The sequence below is a fragment of the Caloenas nicobarica genome, chromosome 26, assembly GCF_036013445.1.
Source record: "Caloenas nicobarica isolate bCalNic1 chromosome 26, bCalNic1.hap1, whole genome shotgun sequence".
In the NCBI taxonomy this organism is placed as follows: Eukaryota; Metazoa; Chordata; class Aves; order Columbiformes; family Columbidae; genus Caloenas; species Caloenas nicobarica.
The window spans coordinates 1688146-1710288 of NC_088270.1; the positions used below are offsets into that span (position 1 = coordinate 1688146).

The 22143-nt window shown below is 51.6% G+C and overlaps 2 protein-coding genes across 2 annotated transcripts in view; both read right to left on the reverse strand.

The window, feature by feature from the left end:
* The window catches only part of POU2F3 (POU class 2 homeobox 3), a 41521-nt gene extending 33567 nt beyond the window's left edge, over nt 1-7954 (reverse strand). Inside the window, exons 1-3 of the mRNA XM_065652052.1 lie at nt 7669-7954; nt 3302-3355; nt 2454-2522 (exon numbers count right to left, since the gene is read on the reverse strand). Of these exons, the coding sequence (XP_065508124.1) occupies nt 2454-2522; nt 3302-3355; nt 7669-7954 (409 nt within the window). The remainder of the gene's footprint in view (nt 1-2453; nt 2523-3301; nt 3356-7668) is intronic.
* A 4204-nt stretch (nt 7955-12158) lies between these two features.
* On the reverse strand, nt 12159-21884 carry OAF (out at first homolog). The gene is made up of 4 exons (XM_065652135.1): nt 21477-21884; nt 15002-15136; nt 14261-14441; nt 12159-13756 (listed from the first exon to the last, which is right to left on the reverse strand). Exons 1-4 carry the CDS (start codon nt 21882-21884, stop codon nt 13482-13484), a joined length of 999 nt encoding a protein of 332 aa, XP_065508207.1. The 3' UTR covers nt 12159-13481.
* Between the last annotated feature and the right edge of the window lie 259 nt (nt 21885-22143).

The window sequence follows — 22143 nt, forward strand, 5'->3', positions numbered from 1 at the left end:
AAACAGATTTTCCCACATGAAGCTAGTAAACAAAACACTAAACTATTGGGTGTTGCAGTAAATATTCCTCTAACGATGTGTATAAGGGAAAGTAAAAACTTCCAGGGAAGTTCAGTACAAAGAGCTTCGTTGTTTACAAACAGGAGGGTTGGAAAGAGGAAAAAAAAAAAAGACACAGCTCCGTTGAGGTTTTTGGTGGAGCATCAGGGCAGACCCTCCGTGGGCTTGGCTGGTCATGCCTGGCAGCAGGGCTGATGTGGCAGGTTCCTGCACCTGAAGTGTAACATTTACAGCTGAACCATAAACAGGTAGTGATGCTGCCCTGGCCACCTTGCTCTCCGAGGGTCCTGCAAGGGACCCGCCAGTGATGCTGCCCTGGCCACCTTGCTCTCCGAGGGTCCTGCAAGGGACCCGCCAGTGATGCTGCCCTGGCCACCTTGCTCTCCGAGGGTCCTGCAAGGGACCCGTCAGTGATGCTGCCCTGGCCACCTTGCTCTCCGAGGGTCCTGCAAGGGACCCGTTGCCTCCTAAGAGGGGTTGCGGCTCTTGGCCGGAGTCCCAAAAAAACCTCCTCCCTCTCTGCAGCGCCTCTGATCACAGCTAAGTCTGGTGATTTCTCAAGATCCTGAACAGAGCAACCAGTCACGGGGACCGCATTATAAAAAAAAAGAACAATTTAAACAGGTTCCTTGTATCAATCCGCAGGGAAGTGTCGCTCTTTTGCAAATGAAGGAGATTTACTTGTTCTGATTTCCCTGCTTGATTTGAAGGCTCCTAGAGCAGAGCTAGGGCTGCTGCAAACATTTTTGTGATTTTAAAACAAATTGACTTTGCTTCTCTGCTTTCTTTTCTCAATTACCACTAGAAAGAGGTGCTACTGCTAACACTAATGGCTGTCTGAGAAGCTTAAGCTGAAACCATATTTTATCCAGTCAACTGCAGTGCCAGCTTCTCACCTATTTAACACCACTGGCTACAACATCAGCAGCCAGAGTCTCCCACTGCATTTAGTAGCAGCCAATACCAAAACGAAGTACTGACTCTCAGCACAGTCTTCTCTAATCTTGATTCAACTATGCTATCCATCGTGTCTGTGTGCCAAGACGCAGAAACATTTCGGGAGATGCTGGTTCCCAATTTAAGGCCCTGCAACAGCTACCGGGGTTTTTTTGAAAGAGCTTGGGAGGTTGGGGACATGTTTGTGGCTAGGGAGCTTGGAAACATTTCTCTCAAAAAACAGCTTGGGGTCACCTGAAAGCCCTGAGCAGGAGCTGACCAGCTGACCTCACTGCAGTCAATCAGAGTTCACGGACATGAAAAGAACCAGATTTTATCTCTACCTTAGGTTATGTCAAATAATCCATATCAAGAGCTAAGAGCACAGCGGATTTCTAGTCCTTAGTGTAAGGTGTAAATAAAAGGGTAGTTTTAATCTGCTGTCAAACCTCCCACCCTCCCAAGCTTAGGGCTCTTCATCACTCAAATAATGATGATTCTTCTACATTGCCTCTACCAGTTTTGGTTTTAGAAGGTGTTTATTTCTAAGTCTGTAGATCAGCCTCACAGTTTCTAATAATCTTAATTTGTTACACATAGTGGGTGCTAAAAATATTTCTTATTGCTGTTTATTTGCCTAAAAAGTAATCTGTGAGCTTTTGTCAAATTACAGACTCGAGGTCTTGCATTCAAAGCCCAGTGGCAGTCAGAAGTGATGCCAGAAAATATCAAACAGATTGTTCTGGTGTATATCACGCCTTGTGGCAGTGCAGGAATTGGTAGGTAACCTGGCAGAAATCAGTGCCAACACCAGCGCTATCATCTTCAAAGAATCACCCTGTTCTTCAGCTTTCCATATTCAAGGAAAATGGGAGCTTCTAGCCATGGAGCAGCGAGAGTCTGAGCAGCAGTCAGGTGGGTGTAGTGGAGATGAGAAACCCAATGATGCTTCAGGATGAAGAGCAATAAATTTTTGCTGGCGCTACCTGGCTGGATTTGATTATTCCCGAAGTCCCTCCCATTTTTCTACACATACATGGACAAAACAAGGCTTAGTCCCCCGGTAGTTTTGTCTAATGAAACGTTCCTGACATGAACCCTGAAAAAAACGAAGAGCTGCTTGTGCTAAACTGAGCGGACCAAGACTATTTCAACAGCATTATTCCTCTGGCAACACGTAAGCGTATTTCCATGCTAAACCACAGAGGACGTTACTGAGACACACACTGATTCACTGCTGTTACAGAAGGATCTTGCATGCTGATCAAGATACAAACACAATCCTTGCCCAGGGCACATTCTTGATCAACTCCCAGGCTGGCTGGATGAGCACAATGTAGCAGCAACAGGAGTCAAGAAAAGCACAGACAGAAACTTGGAGCACCCATGCCCCCCTTTTCTTTCCTTTCCCTTCTTGGGCTCCCTCGCCTGCTCCTCACATCCCGGACTCTCCTTACCTGGTTCCACCTGGTCAGGTTCATGCCGAGTATCTGTGGAATCTGCCGCATCACCGCTCATCTTGATCTCTGGAAAACGAGGCACAACTGATTTTAATAACAGGTCACAGTCCCAGGCAACAGGCACATGTGGCTTCCACTAAACAGCACAAATGAATGTGTAATTATAATAAACCATCAGACTTTCAAATTTCTGATTCCTCAACATACAGTCACTAGAATATTCATCAGCTCCGAGGATGCACTTTCCCTCCTGTTGCTCTTTGCATCCCCCTCATTGCTTTCCCCCTCCCCAGTTTGCTGCTGTGTTGTCACCTTTCCCATCGCTCCCCTCCCGCCCGGAGGATGAGGGCTTGGTTAACCACTGGAGCCCTCCTGGCCTCTCCCCGGAGCTTTATGCAGCTTTCCCAACCCTGCTGCTGTGGCTCTCCGTTTGACACTGTCCTCCATCACACCTGTGGTGGGTGGCTGGGGACCCCTCCCAGCTTTCCCCTGCTCTCCTTGTCCCTTGGGATGGCTCGCTCGGGCCAGCGCTTGGTGCTGTGCAAAGCACAGGCAGGGAGGACCAGCCTCAGAACCGCAGGTGCAGAGCGAGATGCTCTCAGAGAGGGAAGTGAAGTCTCTCTTCCCCTCTCACTCCCTTGCAAACTCAGCCTATTGCTCTCAATACATATGATCCCTATTTGCAAACTCTTCCCTCCGCTCTCTCCCACATGCTCACACTCCTCACAAACCACAAAGCAGCTGCCATGCTCCTGTTCCTAAGCCACGAGCAAGAAGAGAGCTTTGCCATCAAGCTCCTGCATATTCCCCCCATCTTTATTAATACCAATAAATTTGTCATTTACCCTTGAAGTGATGGCTTCCACCACACCCGGGGCCACGTTCTCCTTCAGGGACAGCTGAAAGAAAAGGTGGGAATGGTCAACTTTACATGATATTGCTCATCTCCTCCTTAGAAGAAGCAAAGTACACACCAGTGAAAGAAGGAAGAATTTCTATTCAAATTCAGATGGACACCTCCTCATGCTCTTTACCCTTTGCATGGGAATTTTAACTCTTTCCAGTCTAATTGGGGGGAAAAAAAAAATATATATATTTTTTTTTTTTAAATAAAGAACCAAGTGATTTGCATGTGCTTCCTGCAGCCAGTCCTGGCCAAAGAAGTCATCCGATTTGCATCGCGTAATAACAACAGTGTGGAAGTTCGGCCAGTGTTTGCTGTGGTTTTGCTGGGGTAGAAAAGGCAGGTGGAAGCCTTCTTAAAGGCATCATGCAAACCTTTTCCTCTTTCCTATATATACACCTTATATTACTTCCAAACACACGGCCAAAACAGTGAGAAGGCCCCTATAGGTTTTTATACGTATTTCCCTCTGTTACTCACACTAAAGCAGGCAGGTTTTTTTGCTTGTTCAGGTTTTCTTTTCCCCTATTCAAGCTTCCGGAGAGCAAATTGCAAATTACCTGCTTTTCAGCCAAAATTGAATAGCTTCGTTTAGGTTAAATTTTGAAACTTTTTCTTCAGCAAATGAATAAAGGAAGAAAAGAATGACAAGATTCTATACCTGAGAGAGAGTGCATAAACATTCACGTACTTCAGAGATTTCCTTTCTTTAAATTGTATTAAGGAGTGAGGGGGGAAAGGAGAAAAGGGTTGTGGGATTTTTTTTCCCTTCAAATAAACCCACTGCAATTAAGACATGAACATTTAGTGGGGCTTCTAAGCACTTCTGCTGCAGGAAGAGTAATTATCATCAGCTATAAACATCTTCTTGTCTTGTAATACTGCCAAGGGACCCTAACTTAGGCAATCTACAAAGCACAAAGTTTTGCTTGCTGCCAAAAAGTATCTTAAAAAGAAAAAAACCCTAGTTCTCATAAAACAAAGTAAGAAAAAACATAAACTATGTGGAAGTTCGGTGCTTGCTTTAGTGAGAAAGTGTGCAAGTTTGCAAAAAAAAAAAAAAAAAAGTAATGCAGGTTTCATTGTGAGCACACAAATAACAAATGAATGCATGTTAGTGAAAGAAAATTAGCTAATCCCCGAGACCAAAGAGGCTCTTATGGGCACAGAGCAAGAGACAGAACAGTTCAGACAGAGCTGGAGAAGGGAAGATGCACAAGCAAACCACAAGAAGCTCTCTTCCCTCTGGCAGGAGTGAACCCACAGCCCCTCTGTCACTTATAACCTGGGGTGGGTGGGGAGCAAAGGAGGAATCGCCGCGGCAACGTAATTACATATCACATGCTATCCATTAGTTAGATTCCCTCCTCCTGGAGTCAGGAGATAACAAGATACCCTGTGATTTTTTCATACATACAGCAGAATAAGTTTATTTTCATGAAGATGAGTGAATAAATTTCCATCAGAAATGTATACGACTTATTGCAGTTTAAATATCTTCTGGCAGAAAAAGAGGAAAAAACAAGATAACCCTTTAGATCAAAGCCTACTGATCTGAGTGGTTTGGGGCTGGCCAGTTTTTGTATACCCATGGACAGCAGTGCAGCACCAGTCAGCCTCCAAAGGATCCTTAAGAACCAGGAGCAAACATGCAGAGGAATTACATTCTAAGATAAGTGTAGCCAAGATAAAGGCAACCAACAGCTTTTTATTGATACCCAAGAGTCTTCCACTATAAACCAGGACAGAGTCATGCCTCTGGATTTGACCCCCCTCCATCTGAAGATAGTATCTCAAGACAAGACAGGCTGTGAGACTTTGAGTCCAACTAAATGGAGGCTTATTCCATACAGCTTTGCCAGCTTGGCAACATAGACAGAATAAGCAGGCTAGTAAAAAAATCTATGGGAAAAATAATGCAACGTAGGACTGCTTAACTCCTAACCACAGACCTATTAGGAGCCGCCACAGTGGCCTGGGCCATATTAAAAATGTGTTGCTATACCTCAGCTAGCAAACACACCTGGAGTAGGGGTAGTCTGGTTTGTTCATCCAGACCAAAGAAACTATGCCAGTGCAGACACTTCTCTGGGGATATATCTGCATCTATATTTTTGCTGAAACAAACCGTGTCAGCAAATAAAGTTTTCCCAAGGCCTTATTCCTAGTAGTTGTTCAGACATTGGCACTAGGGTAAACCAGCCTGATGAATTTAAAAGGAAAAACAAAAGCCAGTGGTGGTGGGGAACTCAGCCTGGCTGAGGCCATGACCTGGACTCTATTGAATTATCTGTGCTTCAGGTGCCCAAGCCCCTCTGGAAGCTCCAGGAAGGCAAAACATCCAACCGCCTGGGGAGGAGGTGGTGGTACACGCCAGGGAACGAGCTGCTGCAGGGAAACCCTCTCAGCAGGGATGAGGGTGTGCAGAGCCCAAGCAGCCCACCTTCACCTTCCATGCTGTGTGTTCCCTGCGTGGCCAGGACGGAAACAGAGCACACCTCTGCAAGCAGCTCACTGCGAGGCCCAGGGACCCCGGACCGAACGCACCGAGCTGGCTTTGCACGAGGGTGAAGAAACCACCAGCGTTGAGCTCCGGCACGTGAAAGTGGTTGGGCCCAGGCTGGATTCCCTCCTTGCAAAAAGACTGATTAAAGCTTAGGCCCTTCTGACAGACGAGAGGGTGGGATGATTTAGGAGAATGGAAGCTCAGCGCACACCCGGCTCTGTGCAGCTCCTGGCCAAGTCCGCCCTGGGGCTGATGCCACTGGCTTTGACAGAGGGCACAGTATCGATTTGGGGAATCTTCTTATGAAGAAAGAGTCGCCCACAAGCAAAGCAGATGGGTGGATAGGAGCCTGCGGAGGATGCATCCCCGAGAGACACCACACACAAGCACACCCATCGCAGGTGCTCAGACTAGTCAGGCTGACATGCTGAGCCAAGACCACGAGCCTCCCGCAGCCTCTCCTCGCGGCCAGCCATGCAGCACCAGGGGCTCCCCAGCTGCCCTCCCCGGAGCTGCCACGGGGAGCCAGGCTGCTCGGTGGGGCACTGACTGGCCACGGCGGGGCTGCTGGCATCCCAGAGCCACGGGGAGGCTGCAATGCAGCCAGGGAGCAGCAGCTTGGGCCATCTGTGCTGCCTGCTGCAGGCTGACACTGTGTTAGGTGATGGCATTGCTACAGCATCTGCCTTGCCCTGCCAACCTGCGTGAGAGGGGCTGCAAGCACCGGGCACAGATACCTAGGTCTCCCCTGCACAGCAGGACCATTGAAACCCTGAGCTTTGCTGCAGCATGTCCATAGGCATGCGAAGGGAATAAGCCTGGGACACACTGATGGATGTATCTGCTGCCTCCCTTCCAAACCTGGGGACAACATGCAGCATCTCCTGCTGCACAAAGCACCAGACACAGGTCGCTCCTGTACCCTCGACACTCTGCTGCCTGCCCCTGCCATGGAAGGCGCTGTTAGGGTCTGGCCTTCACTGGTGCTGTCGCTCTGCTCCTGCCCCAGTGTCACCGTCAGCTCCAGCGTGCCCAGGGACACCATCCGTCCCCTCGAGCACGGGGGCTTGAGCTGAGGGCAGAAGCTAAACTCACACTGTTGAGGTGAGCCGGCGCTCAGCACAGGTCCGAGGGATTTGGCAGTGATTGCTCTTGTTCCCCAGCTAATTGCAGAGGGGAGGTCTGCTCAGAGAAGATGTGAGACTACCTAAGCTCTGGGTCAGACCCCCCTGGAACTCTCTTTCTGAGTGTCCCTGTTCATTCATTCCTCACTCCACCCAGCCTCCTACAGCTCCCTCCTCATTCATTTCTCCCTCCTATTCTCTCTTCGTCATTAACTTTTCTCCTTCCAACCCACGTTCCATCTCGCTCTCACTCTCGCACGGACTCCCCTCCACCCTTGCCGCATCCCTCTGTGAATTTATCTGCTCTCGCTCCTCCCAGCTTTATCTCAATGACTGGACCCACAGGTCATGCACTAAATGCCCATTTTCCAGGCACCCAAGAGAGCTCTGTACTATGGTCCCTGACCCACATTAGGGCTGGCAGCGTGACCAGTGCGCCCACATTGTGGGCATGGCTTGGCAGCCCCCTAAATAGGATCACGACAGCATCCGTCCCCAGGTAGGAATGTGGGCGCTTAACCAGGCACTGCCTGTAATAGCCAACTCCAGCAAGAGAACAGAGGAGGGAAAAGAGGGAGGAAAGGTCACAATAATCAAAGCAACCCCATTTCCTGCCCAAGTCCATGGCTTCAGCTACGTGGTGAGCTCCAGCCCGATCCTTCCTCAAGTGCTCGTTACCTGCGTGCACAGACTCCAGGTTCACCATCCTGCTGGTGGAGGGAAATCCGCGGTGCGCCCAGCCTCCTGCCGTCAGCCCCAGGTTGCCAGGGGCTGCCAGTTTGCCCTCCCTCCTCTGCCACCCGCTGCCTCTCAAACCGGGCGTGGGTCCGCTCCCGAAGGGACCTAGAGCTCCATTGCCTGTTGCCATGCAGGGCCAGGTGAGCATGCGGCGCCGCGCCACGCCTCGCCCCACCTCCGGCTCCCTCGGGTGCCCTGACACCCCGCAGCCTGGCGCCCGGCCCATGCAAAAGCAGCCATTTGCATATTAGTAACTCGGGAATGGATGAGTCCCTGCAGCACTACCAGGGCGTGGGGTGGGGTGGGAAGGAGGGAGGAAGGAAGGCGGTTTGCCCGCCTTCAGCTGCACAGATACACCCCACAGCACCTGCCTGCTCGGCTGCAAGCAGGGGGCTTCGCGGGGGCTAAACCACCAGCCCCAGACCTAAGCTGTCCCCTTGCGGACAGGCTTTTGGCTCTGTCCCTTGCAATACATGGGTGAGAGAGGCCAAGGCATCGAGCTAGGCTGGGCAGCAGCCGCCAGCACCCAGAAGGGAAGGCATCTGTACCGCGGGAACAGCCTCTCCAGTTCTGGCCACCCCGATAAACCCTGGGGTCTGCCCAGAGTGGGCCACGAGAGCAACCTGCGTGGTTGCATCCCCGAGGTCTGGGCTGAAACTGAATGATGCCATACGAAACAACAAGCACAAAAGGGAAAGTTGAGAGCAGAACGGTAACCTGACTTGGCTAAAGACACAAGACAGGGCTAAGATCAGCACATGGAGACTCCCCTTTCCTGACTTGTGCTCTGTGCGGTGCATCAGTCCCCCAAGAAAAGGAAAGAAGTGGCAGACAGCCTCTTCCTTCTCCTCCACGTTGTTTAAAGCTGCAGGATTTAACTGACTTCCAGGGAAGCCAGGGAAAAAAATCCCCTGCTGTTGACTTGTTTGGTAGGAAGCTGCCAGAGGCCAGATCCTCAGCTTACTCTCTGAGCTGTGAAGGGGACAACCAGTCACTCTGGTGGCACTGCACTTTCTCTCTGTCCCTGCCATGCACTAATTCGATGACCCCGACTACAGGCCAGGATAGCAGGATAGCATTAAATGCCTGAACTCCAGCTCTGCCCAAACCCCTCCTGAAAGTGTTAACAAGCTCAATTGGTAGCTGCCAGGTACAAGCTATCACACATTCATCTCTCCCTGGCTAATTCACGTTCCAGGGCTCTCGGCTTTCCCACATACTGCTCTCCCTCCCTGGAAAGACAGGTTTCTCTGAAGAGATGGGTGGGCGGGCAGGCAGGCTCTCTGAACCTCACCTCCAACCCAGTCCGACATCATGGGGCTGGAGTGCCTGCCCTTGGCTCGCGTGGTCAGAGAGGACATCCTCAGGAGAGGGCAACGCGCTGGGAGGAAAGGGTGGAGGTGGTAAACGAAACTCTAACAAGGAAAAAGAGGAGGAAAGTGGGGGGAGAGATGGAAAGGGGAAAGCAGGGAGGAGGGGAAGTTCCCAGGTCAAACTAACGTTTGCAGGACAGGGCGCAAAGGGAGATTTCTGCGGGATGCGTTTAACACTGCTCCAGGAAGCAGAAAGGTGACACGGGGTGGTTTGCGCAGGCAGCTTTTTCTGAGCTGCTGGAGGGGCTGGACTCCTGCCATCAATCCCAAGCCTGTGGTGGAGCCTCAGCCATTCAGGTCCTGATCCTTGGGGTGTTCCTGGGCAGCTGCTGGGCTGTTCTCTAGTGTTTTCAGCATGACCCCCACGTCTGGGTTTTCCCCATCTCGAACACTGATGCGATCAGGTATCTTCACTGCATCAAACATGGATTTGCTGGTGGCTTCCAGCCAGCTTGAAGGGCCTCTGGGGCAGAAGAGAAAAGCCCTGGAAATGTGGACCACAAGAGGTCTCCTTTTCCCCACATCAGAGCACCTTCTGTACACCCATCGGGAGTTTCAGTTGACACCGATGTCTTGTCCCTGCTTCCTGGTGTCTTCCCCTGCTCTAGAGCCGAGCAGCCTGTCCCGGAGCCTCAGGGAGGCAGGTCCGTCCCGGCGGTACCTGCAGCCACACAGGAGTCCCAGGTAGCCGCAGTGCCCTCTCCTGGTACCCTTGGCGTCAGCCCTGTGCCATGCAGGCAAGAGAGAACGTACCCTGCTCATGAAGGCTACCCGAAACACCGGTGCTACCCAGGGAGAGAAAAAATAGTGGAAGGATCACAGCATCATCACTCCTTTCCCTTCTCCAGGGAAAGGCAGATTTGCTCTAACTCTCTTCTGAGGTGATCGCTCCTAGATGCTAGCAGATACGCTGCTCTTTTTTTTTTTTTTTTCCTATGGCCATCACTGGATGATCCATCCGCTCTCATCCTTGCTGTATGTGTGTGTTCCTCCACTTTCTGCTGCCAGTGTTTATTCCCCTCTCAGAGGAAGATAAGCTCTGCAGATAGCACTTGATTTATGGAGTATGGCCTTTGCACGAGCCTTGCAAGAACGAACTGCAGAAAGATGTTACAAATTCCCCCGCTGCTTTTACCCAGCAGCAGGGATTTTTACCGGTGCTCCTGGCCGACTGCACCTTCTCTCTGTGCCAGAAAAGTCTCATGTCTCCACCTGCAACAGCTGCTTTTTGAGGGTGTTGTTTAAGCGCATCGAGAAGAAGGATTTTTCTTCGGAAAGGCAACTGCCCTGCAGAGCAGTTCTCTCCTGGCAAGGCTGGCGAGGCAGCGGGACGAAGCAGGGACGAAGACGCACCGCTGTCACAGGGTGCGGGCACGGAGCGCACGGAGCGCACGCAGCCCCGCGGCCCGGCGCTGCGCGGCCGCCCCCGCGCGCTCCCCGGCCGCCCTCAGCTCCGCCGAGCAGCGCCGCGCTCCGCCAGCACCCACTTGTGGAAGCCGCGAAAGCTGCACCGCAGGCCGTGCCCGCCGGCTGCCCCGGGCAGGGTCCCCGATCCCCGGGCGGCGCTGCGCTCCGCCGGGACGGCCGAGCCCCCGGCAGTGCTGGCCGACCTTTGGGCAGCCGCTCCAGAAACTCCTGGTGCCCCTGGGGACCCCTTCGAGGCTCCGGTAGCCGGCGGGCAGGCAGGTGGCACTAGGCGCAGGAAAGCAGGGGCACCACCTCCCTCCCACGCTGGGGGAGCGCAGCGGGTTGCAGCACACCCCAGGGACGTGCCCTGCTTGCTCGCCTCCCCTCAAAACACTGGGGCACACGCAGATCCAGAAAGGCCTATCAAGTCGAGCTACTTTCAGAGTTCCCACAACACGGCACTGCCCCGGCTGCGTGCAGAGAGCTAAAAAACACCCTCTGACCAGCGCTACTGAACACAAGCCCAGCTCATAAAAGGCTCCTCCACCACCCCACAGAGGCGAGGAGACGGTCTGGTACTGCTGTGCGCCATGCTGCTTTCCCAGGCTGGCCTGGGAACGCCTCAGCTCAGTGCTGCCGAAGAACCAGAGAAGGGCTGAGATGTCTCTGTGCAGGCACCCCAGAGCCTCACTTCTACAGAACACATCCAAGCTCTCCGGGATATGACCCAATGCTCCCAGAGCGAACTCATGTTGCCTCCCCCTGCAGCCCCTACAGGAGGTAACAGTGGAAATGGGCCACGCAGGGCTCCCAGCGGAACGGCGCACAGCCACCCTGCAATCCTCCCTTCGCGGCTCACAGCCCACCTCACCTCTCAGCTGGATTTAACTCCAGCAACAGGGACAAAGTCCCACACTGTCCTGCTGCAGCAGGAGCCGAGGCAGCAGAGAACAGACCCCTGCAAATGCTGCCCATGTAAGTGAAAAGAAGCATTTTCAGCTTCCCCAGAAATCACAGTAAGGAGGTAAGTTGTCTTAGAGGCTCAAGCAGAGAAGGGCAGAGGTTGTAGAAGTTCTTGTCCCATCTCTGCATTCACCACACTAGGGGGAATCAGTACTCCACATTTCTCCCTCAAGCAGCCACTAAGCTAAGAGCTACCTCTGAGCTGGACAACAACGCCGCTGCCCTCATCTCCCTTCAACTATAGCTGCAGAGGAATAGGCAAAAAATATTTTATTGAGGCTGCTGGACCCAGACAAGCCTCCAGCCACATCTGCATCACACCCCCCATGGGAACGCAACCTTCACTTGGAGAGAAGAACAGGCACCAGGCTGCCTAACCCCACGACCTGCTTCTGCTGCTGGTCTTCACCAGAGCTCAGGCTCGAAGCTTCCACAGTTGCTTGAGATGGGTGAAAGCTGTCTCTGTTCTAAGGGGCTGGGTGGAGGGTATGCTTCAGATGCAGAACCACACTGGTAAGTGCTGTGGTCATGCTGAACAGCAGGATCATCCTCCCCATCCACAGGTCTGCAACGTCCAAGGCACAGGCTTGAGACTTGCCCATAAGGGAACAACTCCAAGAACCCAAACGACTGGGTCAAACGCAGTCTATGATGCACAAAGAATCTCTTAGGCCAGGGACGCTTTAAAAAAATCAGTTTATTTTACCTTACAAATGATAAATAATTGGTTTTAAAAAAATCATTTCAAGTGTGTTTTACTTCATGTCGCAATATTAAAATACCTTTCCCTTCTCCCCGCTTAAGTGATCAATACAAAAATAATTGTGACCAAATATTTTTGTCAAAAATTCCAATATTTTAGGCAAAAAGGCACATTGTGAAGTCTTTTCACCAGGAGGTACAGGGATCCACAATGACCCCCAACAACCTCTCTCCCCTCCCTGCTTGTTCTGACTTGAGTGGAAGAGGACCCAGGAACCAGGTAACACTCCTGCAGTGCTTTTTCTCTGGTGCCCTCCAAGTACATACCCAGGCCAGCTTCAGCGTCATCCCTGTTTTACATATAGGGGAAACCAAGGCACAGCAAGGCAGTACAATTATCTAAGAGATTCTTGTGAATAGCTAGCAGAGTAGGACATAAAACTGGACGTAGATGTACAATGTCGTCGTCTTCAAAACAACAGTGCAAACCCACCTGGGATCAGCCTCCCCCTTTGCAACCACAGTGTTATGATGGTAGTCACAAGCCTCTAGATGTTTCTTTCTTAGTGTGAGCATTATAGGACCAACACAAAAAGTTGGTCCTTCACTAGTCTAAATGGGGATTAATCAGAGCCCTAATTACCAGCCCTTTAGGGGCAAAAGTAATTGCTGGGATATATCCCCCCATTATACCTTCTAGCCACAGGGAGGATATAACGCCAAGTTGGACTCTAGAAAAAGCTATAGGCAGGCTCTTGCTTTGGGTAAGCTTCGTACCTTCCTTGTTCAGGGTATGTGGTCCCATAAATCAGCTGTTTTCCCATTGGGAAATGCTGTTGTGTCACCAGGAGGTCAAGTCAGTGAAAGGGCTTCTTCGGTGGCACAGATGTTTGACAACCCAGGTCATCAAGACCATTTCTCTCCCTGCCTTGACCACTCATTCAGGATGCTCAAGGCTGACCAATGATCAGAGCTGCCCCCCTTCACATCTACTAACTCCAAAACACACTTCTCGCGGTGCTTCACCCCAGAAACCTGCTTCTTCCAGGAAGCCGGGTCTCCCGGCAGCTGGCAGGAGAGCATCGACACAGTGAGCTGAGCCCGCTTATCGCAGTATGAGGCAGCGTCAGGTGGGAAGGAGTCACAGAGGGCCAGAAGGAAAGGCACACACACAGAGCTCTCCTGGTACAAGGCACCGCTGTGAACCATGTTCCTTCTTTGGAGCAGCTGGCTCCAGGAGGCCCTCAGCATCATAAATGGTGGCAAGAGGCAGATGAGCTGCCCCTTGAAAGGCCTGGCCTGGCTCAGCTAGGTCTCCTCGTCCCAGAGACACAGCTGCTTCTGTGGCACGTAGTAATCAAAGGTGTAGCCCTTCTGGCAGCTGCGGATGCCACATTTGTAAGAAGAAACCTTGCCCGCAGCATCGCGACTCTTGCAGTACTTCAGCATGCACGGGTACCACTCGATGCTCAGCGAGTAGCTGCAAATGCAGGGTTTCCAGCGGTCTGCACACAGCTTGCAACGCTGCAGGTCAGGGAGATCAGATGTCTGTGGCAGGACCTCGAACATGGAGCCATCCACCCCTGCGGGAGAAAGCACAGACATTGCTCAGGGCACTGGCCAAAGGAGAGAGTCACCAGAGCAAGCATTGCTCTCTCTGCACAGTGTCCAGGACAATCACGGGGAATGAGGTTAAACAGAGTGCATTTCCAGGGGCTGTTTGGACATGAGTCTGAACAGGAGCCATGGGAGAAGACAGGGCCCTGGGAAAAGTAAGCTAAAAGGTACACAAAGTATGTAAAGAACATATTTCTTTGGGGTGATGGACCAGGTGAAAGGTTGCCTTGAAAATACCTGCTTAATTCAGTTCACTAGGAGAGCACCACCAAAAGAAGTCAGATATGCCAATAAATAGACGAGCGCCAAGTGACGTGCAAGCAAGTGATACACATGCCTTATCCACTGTAAACACAGTGAAAGAAAAGCCAAAATGATCTGTGCTGATCACCAGAAACCTAGCGGGAGAGATCACAGCGGAGTGCAACTCGCTGACAGAAGCAGTTCCAACGAAACCGAAGGAAACTTACCTTTCTCCAACCAAAATTTGACATCTTCTTCTCGGGTGTAAATCGCTTCTTTGGCTTCTGCACAGACATTGTGGATGTGAGAGCTCAGCTGGGCCCCCTTGCTGAAGTTGACAGCTACATCCATGCTGAGATGCTCCAGGCCTCGCACCTCCTCAGCCTGCCGCACTGTCCTGGGATTTTTCTGCAGAGGATGAAATAATGAAAACCTGAATTCCAGTTGCAACAAATGATCCCTTAGTGCGTGTCATGATTTCATGCCAACATAAGAAGATGTACACATGGATGCTCCTCTGTAAATACACCTGCATCCTATCTGGATGGAAGGCACTTAAGAAACTTGTTGATGACGAAAATGATCATAGTTTATCACTGCTCTGATTTGCCTGTGATCGCTTCTCAATGCTTTGTCATGATGGATGGTCCCAAATCAGTACTTAAATGGGTAATAGGGGGCAGGGACATTCATAGCGACTACTCTAGTTGTCTACCTACCCTTTGATACAGATTACATTGAACTAAATCATGCCTCCTTCTAATATATTAGTAGGACATGATCAGTACTACTGATGAACTTAGTTTAATACCAAGTCCCTCAAGCAAGAGGGGTAGTCAAAGGTGGGCCTAATAGCTGAACCATCATGCGGCTGCCTGGGAATAGCATCCAGGCAGGACAGCTCTAAGAAGCCCTGGATGTATGGAGGATGGAGCTGGCACTGAAGCCAGCCGCAGGGCGCCTCTTACCTGCCGCAGCTTTGCCATAGACTCGCTGGGGATGATCTCATTGCGGTGAAGCCGTGTGACGAAGCAGAGCGCTTGGAACTGGCTCTGGCCCCTCTCCAGCTCCCCTAAGATTAAGGCACGGAAGATCTTCACCTCCTGACAAAGAGATAAATAAACAGAGAGTCACAAACCTTTGCCATCAGTGGGGTGAACCAAGAACTCGGGGTCAAAGAGAAAGGCTGCAGCCAAAAGAACAAAGTCAAAGGTCTCATACTTCTGCTACCTGAGCACAGGGGTGTAGTCCCAGGTTCCGTCCCACCCAAAAGCCTCCGGCATAATAACTGGTGTCGGTAAAGAAGTAAGGGTTTGTGCAGTCCTACTGTGGCAAGGACAAATTGCTGCCGAGTCAGATCCCACATCTGTGGCTTCCTCAAACAAAAGCTGGGGGGTTCTGTCCTTTACCGAGAAGGGAGGCAAGCCTCCAAGGAGCGATAAACAAATGTCACTTAGCCATTACCTCCGTGCATTACTTAGGGCAAGCAGTCCCAAAGTTCCTCTGCTGACTTTCCTCACTTGCTTCTGAGAAACTGGTATCCTGGAGAACAAATTGTTCATTTCTGGACCCAACAGCATGTGGAACAGAAATGAAAGTCGAATTGTTAAAGCCAGAAGGAACCCATTATGATCAGCTGCAGATGACCTCCTTTTCTGCCTGGGTCAATAATTTTGGCATTTTAGAGCTTTGGCATATAGAGAGCTTCTAACACGGATTGTATAATAGTCCATGTCCAAAACGAGCTTGGAAGCTGGTTAGTTACTTTCGTGCGGACTCACAAAATACCTCGTTCAATTACAAAACCTCCCTATATCCTGTTCTGGCATAAATCAACGCTGATTTCTACGCAGGTATCAACTCATCTGGCTTCTGGCTTCAGGGCCATTTGTACACTCTGTGGGAGTCTGCTGTCGCCTGCCTCGGTGTCAGACCATGCCGCTACAGGGGCTAAGCAGATGGATCACAACGGTGCCTCCCCCTCAGGATGAAGAGCAATTATTGCCTTTTGGCACCCACACGTAGCCATCGCTCTTAACAGAGAACTGGACAGACATTTGTGGCTAGGGACCAGCAAGCAGAAGCTATGCCAGGCTGCCAGGATCATCCCTCTCCTCAGCTATTCCTGTTGTCTGGCTCCTAAGTTCAGCTTTTTCCAAACCTCCTTCTGTCCCAAGGAGGGAGCCTTTCTCTTTCTGCAAACTCTAAGAAGTGTCCGCACTGAGTTTTTCTTCAGACTAGCTCATCCGGCCCGCTATTTATTCTCTGCCTTCTCTTCCATGTCCAGAAAAGGGTATGCAATTCAGTGTACATCTGGACAGCTGAAAAAACAGCTGCAATCTGGGATGTGTTTGCCTCCCCAAGACAGAAAAAAGGATTTTGCTGGGTGCATTTGTTGACTGGCAACTCACCACAGGAGTAGGACATGAAGGAGGTTTGCGAAGAAGGAGATACCAAAAATGCTTACAAAATTACTATGGAATCTTCATTTTTTGACAGCTTTAATGAGGAGAATTCCCACTGAGACACTGGCACCAGTGGAACGACCCACGTTCTCATCTACTTTTAGTCCAGCTGCCTTCCAGCTGAGCTCTTCTGCTGTGAGCTCCCACACTGTGCAAGGCCCAAGGATGGGGAGACTAAAACTAGTAGCTGACCCTGGCATATTCTTCAGTTGCAGATTTAATTTGTATTCGCTTTGAACAATCAGCACTCGGTCCAATAAAAGCAAACAGGGATAGCCATGTTTTGCATTCAGGCTGAAAACCTCTCCAGGCAGGAGATTAAAAACAGTGCAGTACTTCCCAGGTTGAAGGCAATTTTTGTAAAATGAGAGCATGCTGAGCAACTGATTAATCCTTCTGATCTGCCTATTTAAGAATTAGCCTTCAGACACCTAACCCTCTTTCCTTCTCGCAGCTGATACGTACAAGATTCACAGCACATTTGTTGATACCCAGAGAGGTACACTGGGAAAGGCAGGAATGGTCCGGGTTTGCCGGCACTGAAACAGCCGGTGAGCCAACAAACAGCTTTCATCAAGCTGTTTTGTTCAAGGAGCAAGCTCCTATGGCACGCGCTGTTCTGAAGGAGAAATCCCACCTCCACCCGGCTCCAAGCAAACCCAAAGCAACCCTTGCTGTGGATTTCGGAGCACGGAAGGCTAAACTGTGCTGGCCCATTTTCTGGGAGACACATGGCCTGCACTGCCCATTCTCTCCTGAGCAAGAAGTCAGCCTCCTCTTTTCCCCAGCCCCGCTTCACTTCTCTGCCTCAAAGCCTTGCCTGGTTTTCCCCAGCTTCTCTGCCCTGGCTACACAACCTCGGGTGGAGCAAGAACTGAAGCTTGTCACATCAGAAATATGCCATGCTTCTCACATGGAAAAGTCACTGAAGCTTTTCCTACCCAGAGAGAGCCTTTCTCTCCGCAGCCACCTCACCTCTTTCCCAGCAGCAGCAGCAGCGTGAATCGGTGCCAGCGTACCTGGCCAAGGCAACGAACAGCAGCACCTTTATTTCTGGGTTCCACAAAATTTCCCAGCAGGGAACAAGTCCCAGCAGAACATTGCCTTTGCAATGCGGGGACTCTCCGGATGAACTCATCATGGGGGCGTTGAGAATCCTTGGCCCTGACCCGCACTTGTGTGTCGGGTACAGTGACGGCTATTGTTTGAGTTTTGAAGACAAACCCTTGGTGCGACAGAAAACAACCAGTTCTGCAGCCATGCTCTAACTGTGGCACTGGGGGCAACTGCAGCCTTGGCTTTCCCAGCAAGGGGAGAGCAGCTCCTCTTTCCTAAAGGCAGAAAAAATATCAGGGCACCGAGCTCCCAACAGCTCAGGTTGCCTGTACCTGCCGAAGGGACCTCTAGAAAAGAAACAGCCTGCAAGGAGGAGCAGGGAAATCATTGAACATCTTCCCACCTTGCACCGTCCTCAGCGAGCTCCTCCAAGGACTGCCATCTGGGGTGCAAGAACAATTCAACCTCCATTTCTAGGGTTTATCCAGTAGAGATTTACAAGGCTGTGTGGTCTAGATCTGAGCCCGGCATCTTGACTTCACGTTGAGTGGAGCAAACCAGTTCCCAGGGAAATAAATTATTTCAATGCCTTCCTCGCGCAACCCATTCAGCTTTCCTGCCAAATTTCTCTCTCCCAAGGACATCAGTACTGCTGTGGGACCCACTTCTGTCTTTGCTGCCACATGCATGCTCAGAGTGGGGGGTATATGCAAAGGGGACATTGCTGCTCGGGGCACTGGTAACACTGGCAATTCCTGGGTCCAATTCCTTACCCTGTCAGCAGCCTTTGCTGCGGTCAGAGCCCTGTCTGCACTGCCCTGGGGGAACGGCTACAGCTGGCCAGAAAGTCATCGTGCTTGTACAACACAGAGAATGTGTTATTACATCCACACCGGGGGTCCAGCCAACTAAGTTAGCCTGACTGGAGGAAGGTTATGTTTTTTAACCCCTCTCCTACTAGAAATGGCTAAAATGAAGACAGTTTGGAGCATCACCTCCTATACTCATGTATCTATAAAGGTAAATAGAGGATGTGCTGGGAGAGGGGAAAAACTCCACGTTTTTAAGAGCAATAAGGTTTGACCCTGATTCTTACGAGCACTGAGCAGCCAGAAATCCCCACAATGTTCTGAGATGCCCGGAAAAAAACACCCTTTTGTTAAGCATCCTCATGTTCAGCACCCACAGCCTGAGGGATGCCTAAAAGTAACTGTCAGGAGACACTTTGGAAACTGGATCCTGTGTAACAAGCGATTTCCCCAAAGCCGTGGAGCAAGCAAAGGGCAGCTCTGGCTGCCAGGCAGGAGCTCAGCCCTCCAGCCTGTGCTCCGCTCAGCAGCCGTCGCGCTGCCATCGACCCCCTCTTCAGTGATCAGGTCAAGAAAGAGCATTTTTAGGTACCTCTCTGCAGCTCAGGGTAACAAACACCACTATGTTTTAACGAGCCCATTTCAAGGACGCTAAATGACGCTCCTTGTATATTTTTGGTGTCTCTACAGAGAAGAGACTGCTTTTAAATTACACAGATATAAACTCTGGACAGATGCTTTCCTACATCACCTGGTCATTTAGCACCTAACACAACGGACCACTAGCATAAAGAAATTCTCAAAACACCATCCCAGACTATAACGTAACACCAGCTTTATTAACAAGACAAACGAAAGGACTAGCAGTGCAAGCGTTAAAATACCATTACTCAGGCTCTCTCTCTTGTGTTTCCAACACAACTTTTCCAGCAAAAAGAAACTTTTCTGTATCTTTGTGCTGACCTTGGAATAAACCCACCCACATTGTTCTCAGGCCACTGTTTTAACAATTGACAAGATCATGCTATTCAAATTAGACACAACATTTAGGGTTGTTGTCCCCCCTCACTCTTTTTTGCAATACATTTTGTGCCTGTCAATACTAAACATGAAAAGAGTAAGTGTTTTCAACACATTCTTTCAAACTACAAGAAATGGTCTTCACTACTGCACTGCCCAGAAAACACCAAGCCCCAGTTTGGATTCCCACTGACCAGTCTGTACTGCACTAGAGAACGAGGGAAAACAACCTGGTGTACTCTGAGGACATGATGACTCCTTCAGGTTCAGCTCTGGAGGGGAGGCAGAGGTGGAAGAGAAACAGAAATCCCACCTCTGTAGAAGACCCAACCACTGCTCCAGTCCCACCCAGCATCCAGCAGTAGCAGAAATGAACCGTGATCTCATTATAAATCCTTTCTTCTCCAGCCCCTGGTTTAGCAGCAACTCCTTGTCAGGAAAAAAAAAAAAAATCCACCTTTGGACTAACCCCCTGCAGTTTAAGCCAGAGAAGTGGAAAAATCATTTGTGCAAAACCCCAGCATTCTGGCTACGCATGAGCACACAATCTAGCTTGGGAAAGCCAGATCAACAACCCCAGCTGCTTTTACCAAGGTTGAGAGCCTCGAGACCTTCTCTCTAGAGAGAAGTTGTGCAATGTTAGAAGGATGAGCACCAGAGCAGAACGGGGAAATGCCTGCGTGCAGCCAGGGGAAGCCTGGCCAGGCAGCTGCCTGCTCACATCATTACTTACTGTACTGCAAATTCATCTCCTCAGCTTTCTGCAGCTATTTTCCAGCAAAGCCATAAAACAGAAAGCCAGTACCCAACCGCTGTAAAACTGAATACTGGGAATGGACTTCTGCAAGTCTGATGCATACAAAGCCTCCCAGGAGCAGGAGCTAAGGGGATGCATGGAGCTAAGGATTTAGAAAACTGAAGACATCTTCAGAGAACCTGTCCCCAAAAGCAGTTCAACTATCATAAGGAAGAGAGTGAGAAAAAAAGCTAACGTAACACTCTATTGGGTTTGTAGATGATATTTAAGAGCAAGCTCCTCTCAGGGAGAGCTGACAGTGAAAAATACTGAAACAGTCAACAGCTCGGGACTCGGGAAGTCCCGAGGTCACATTCTAGGTTCCCAAAGGGCCTGCCCAGAAGTTCTGTACTGAGGTTGGATTTCCCTTGGCCAAGAACACACTGTGGTATACAAGTTTGCAAACTGCAGGCTTAAGAGCCCTCTCTCAACTTCCCTAGCGTGCTGTATCTTCTTTGATTTTATTTTTCTTTTAAATGGGATTACTTCCTCTCATGTGTGCTGGAGTACACTGTGCATACCATCACATCCAAAATCACCATGGCTTCTGCTAGCATCTCAGAAAGAGGTGGGCTTGACCCTGCAGCCTCCAGATAGAAGACAACCATTTGAAAGGCTTGAAAGGACGCAGGGACCAAAGAGCACAGCTAAAAGGCGAATAGGCACCAGAACAATCCCTGGCAGAAGGCTCCAAGGTTCACAACAAGTTGGGACACACCACCTTCCTATCCCATAGTTTTGAGCTTTCTCCTGCCACAAACCAAAGTCCACCTGAGCAAACAATCTGAACGGAGGGTTGTAACAAGGTAACACTGCCGTGCCACTCGGACAGCCGTGCCACCCACGCAGCAGCAAACAGCTCTTCCCTGGGCAGTAGAAAGTTTGCTGCAGCCAGCCAAGCTTAGCATTGCTCCAAAGAATCCCACAAAATATATATGCTGGATTTCTGACCTGATCCTCCCGCTAAGCCCATCTGCCGATGTGAAAGGCTAGAGTTCCCGTGCTGCAATCTCTGATCTCCAGCTCAGCCGGGCATCACCGTGGGACACTGGACGCGCAAAACGCATTGTGGGTTTTCCCACCGCTACTCTCCTCGTGGCCGAGGGACCACAAGAGGGGCCAGGCTTCCAGCGCACACGTCCTCCTCGGGGAAAGCAAAGCATCCCTGGGAAGTCCCCCGGCATCCCACCGCGCTCGCTGGGGACGCCGCTCCCGCGGGGCGGGCGCAGGCGGCGGGAGCTGCCCGGCGCTGGGGCGCGACGTCGGGCAGGAGCCCGAGCCCGAGCCCGAGCCCTACCTGTCTGAAGTCGGCGGTGAGGGTGACGAGGGCACCGTCGGCCGTGCGCAGCTCCAGGCTGATGCAGTCGGAGCCGCTGTCGGCCTGCAGGCTCTCCTCCGTCACCTGCCCGCCGGGCAGCCGCACCCGCACCCGCAGCTCTGCCCGCGCCGCGGGGCCGGGCGCGCCGGGCAGCGGGGCCAGCGCCAGCCAGAGCAGCGCGGGCAGCGCCGGCAGCCGGCGCCGGGGGCCGCGCATCGCCCCGCGCCCGCCCCGTCGCGCTGCGGAGCCGGGGCCGGCCGCCGCGGGCTCAGGGCAGCGCCGGCATGGGGCGGCGGGCAGGCGCGGAGCGGCAGCGAGCGGAGGCGCCCGGCCGCGCCCCCGGCCCGCCTGGGGAGGCTCGGCGCACCGCCCGCTCGCCCGTTTCATTCAAGCCCTCGGCGGGCTCTTCCCTCGCCCCCCGCCCGTCACTTCCTTCCCCGGGCCCGGGGACCGGCCCCACGGAGGCAGCGCACCGCCCCGCCGTTAAAGGGCCAGCGCCGGGGCCGCGGAATGAGGGCGGGAGCGTCCGCCGCAGGGCCGGGACAGTCAGCGCTGTCCCGAGCAGCGTCCCTCTCCCACAGCCCGCTCCCTCCTGGCAGCTGGGTTCCGCGGGATGGAGAGTGACATCTGCTCCTGGCACTTTCGG

Bases quoted from the DNA above. Each gene is read 5' to 3' on its own strand.
- OAF (XM_065652135.1), bottom strand. From the start codon at position 21,884: ATGAAACGGGCGAGCGGGCGGTGCGCCGAGCCTCCCCAGGCGGGCCGG. The intron at 14,442-15,001 runs GTAAGAGGCGCC...CATCCTCTGCAG, and splicing joins CTATGGCAAAGCTGCGGCAG to AAAAATCCCAGGACAGTGCG. The intron at 13,757-14,260 runs GTAAGTTTCCTT...TTTCTCCCGCAG, and splicing joins CAAATTTTGGTTGGAGAAAG to GGGTGGATGGCTCCATGTTC.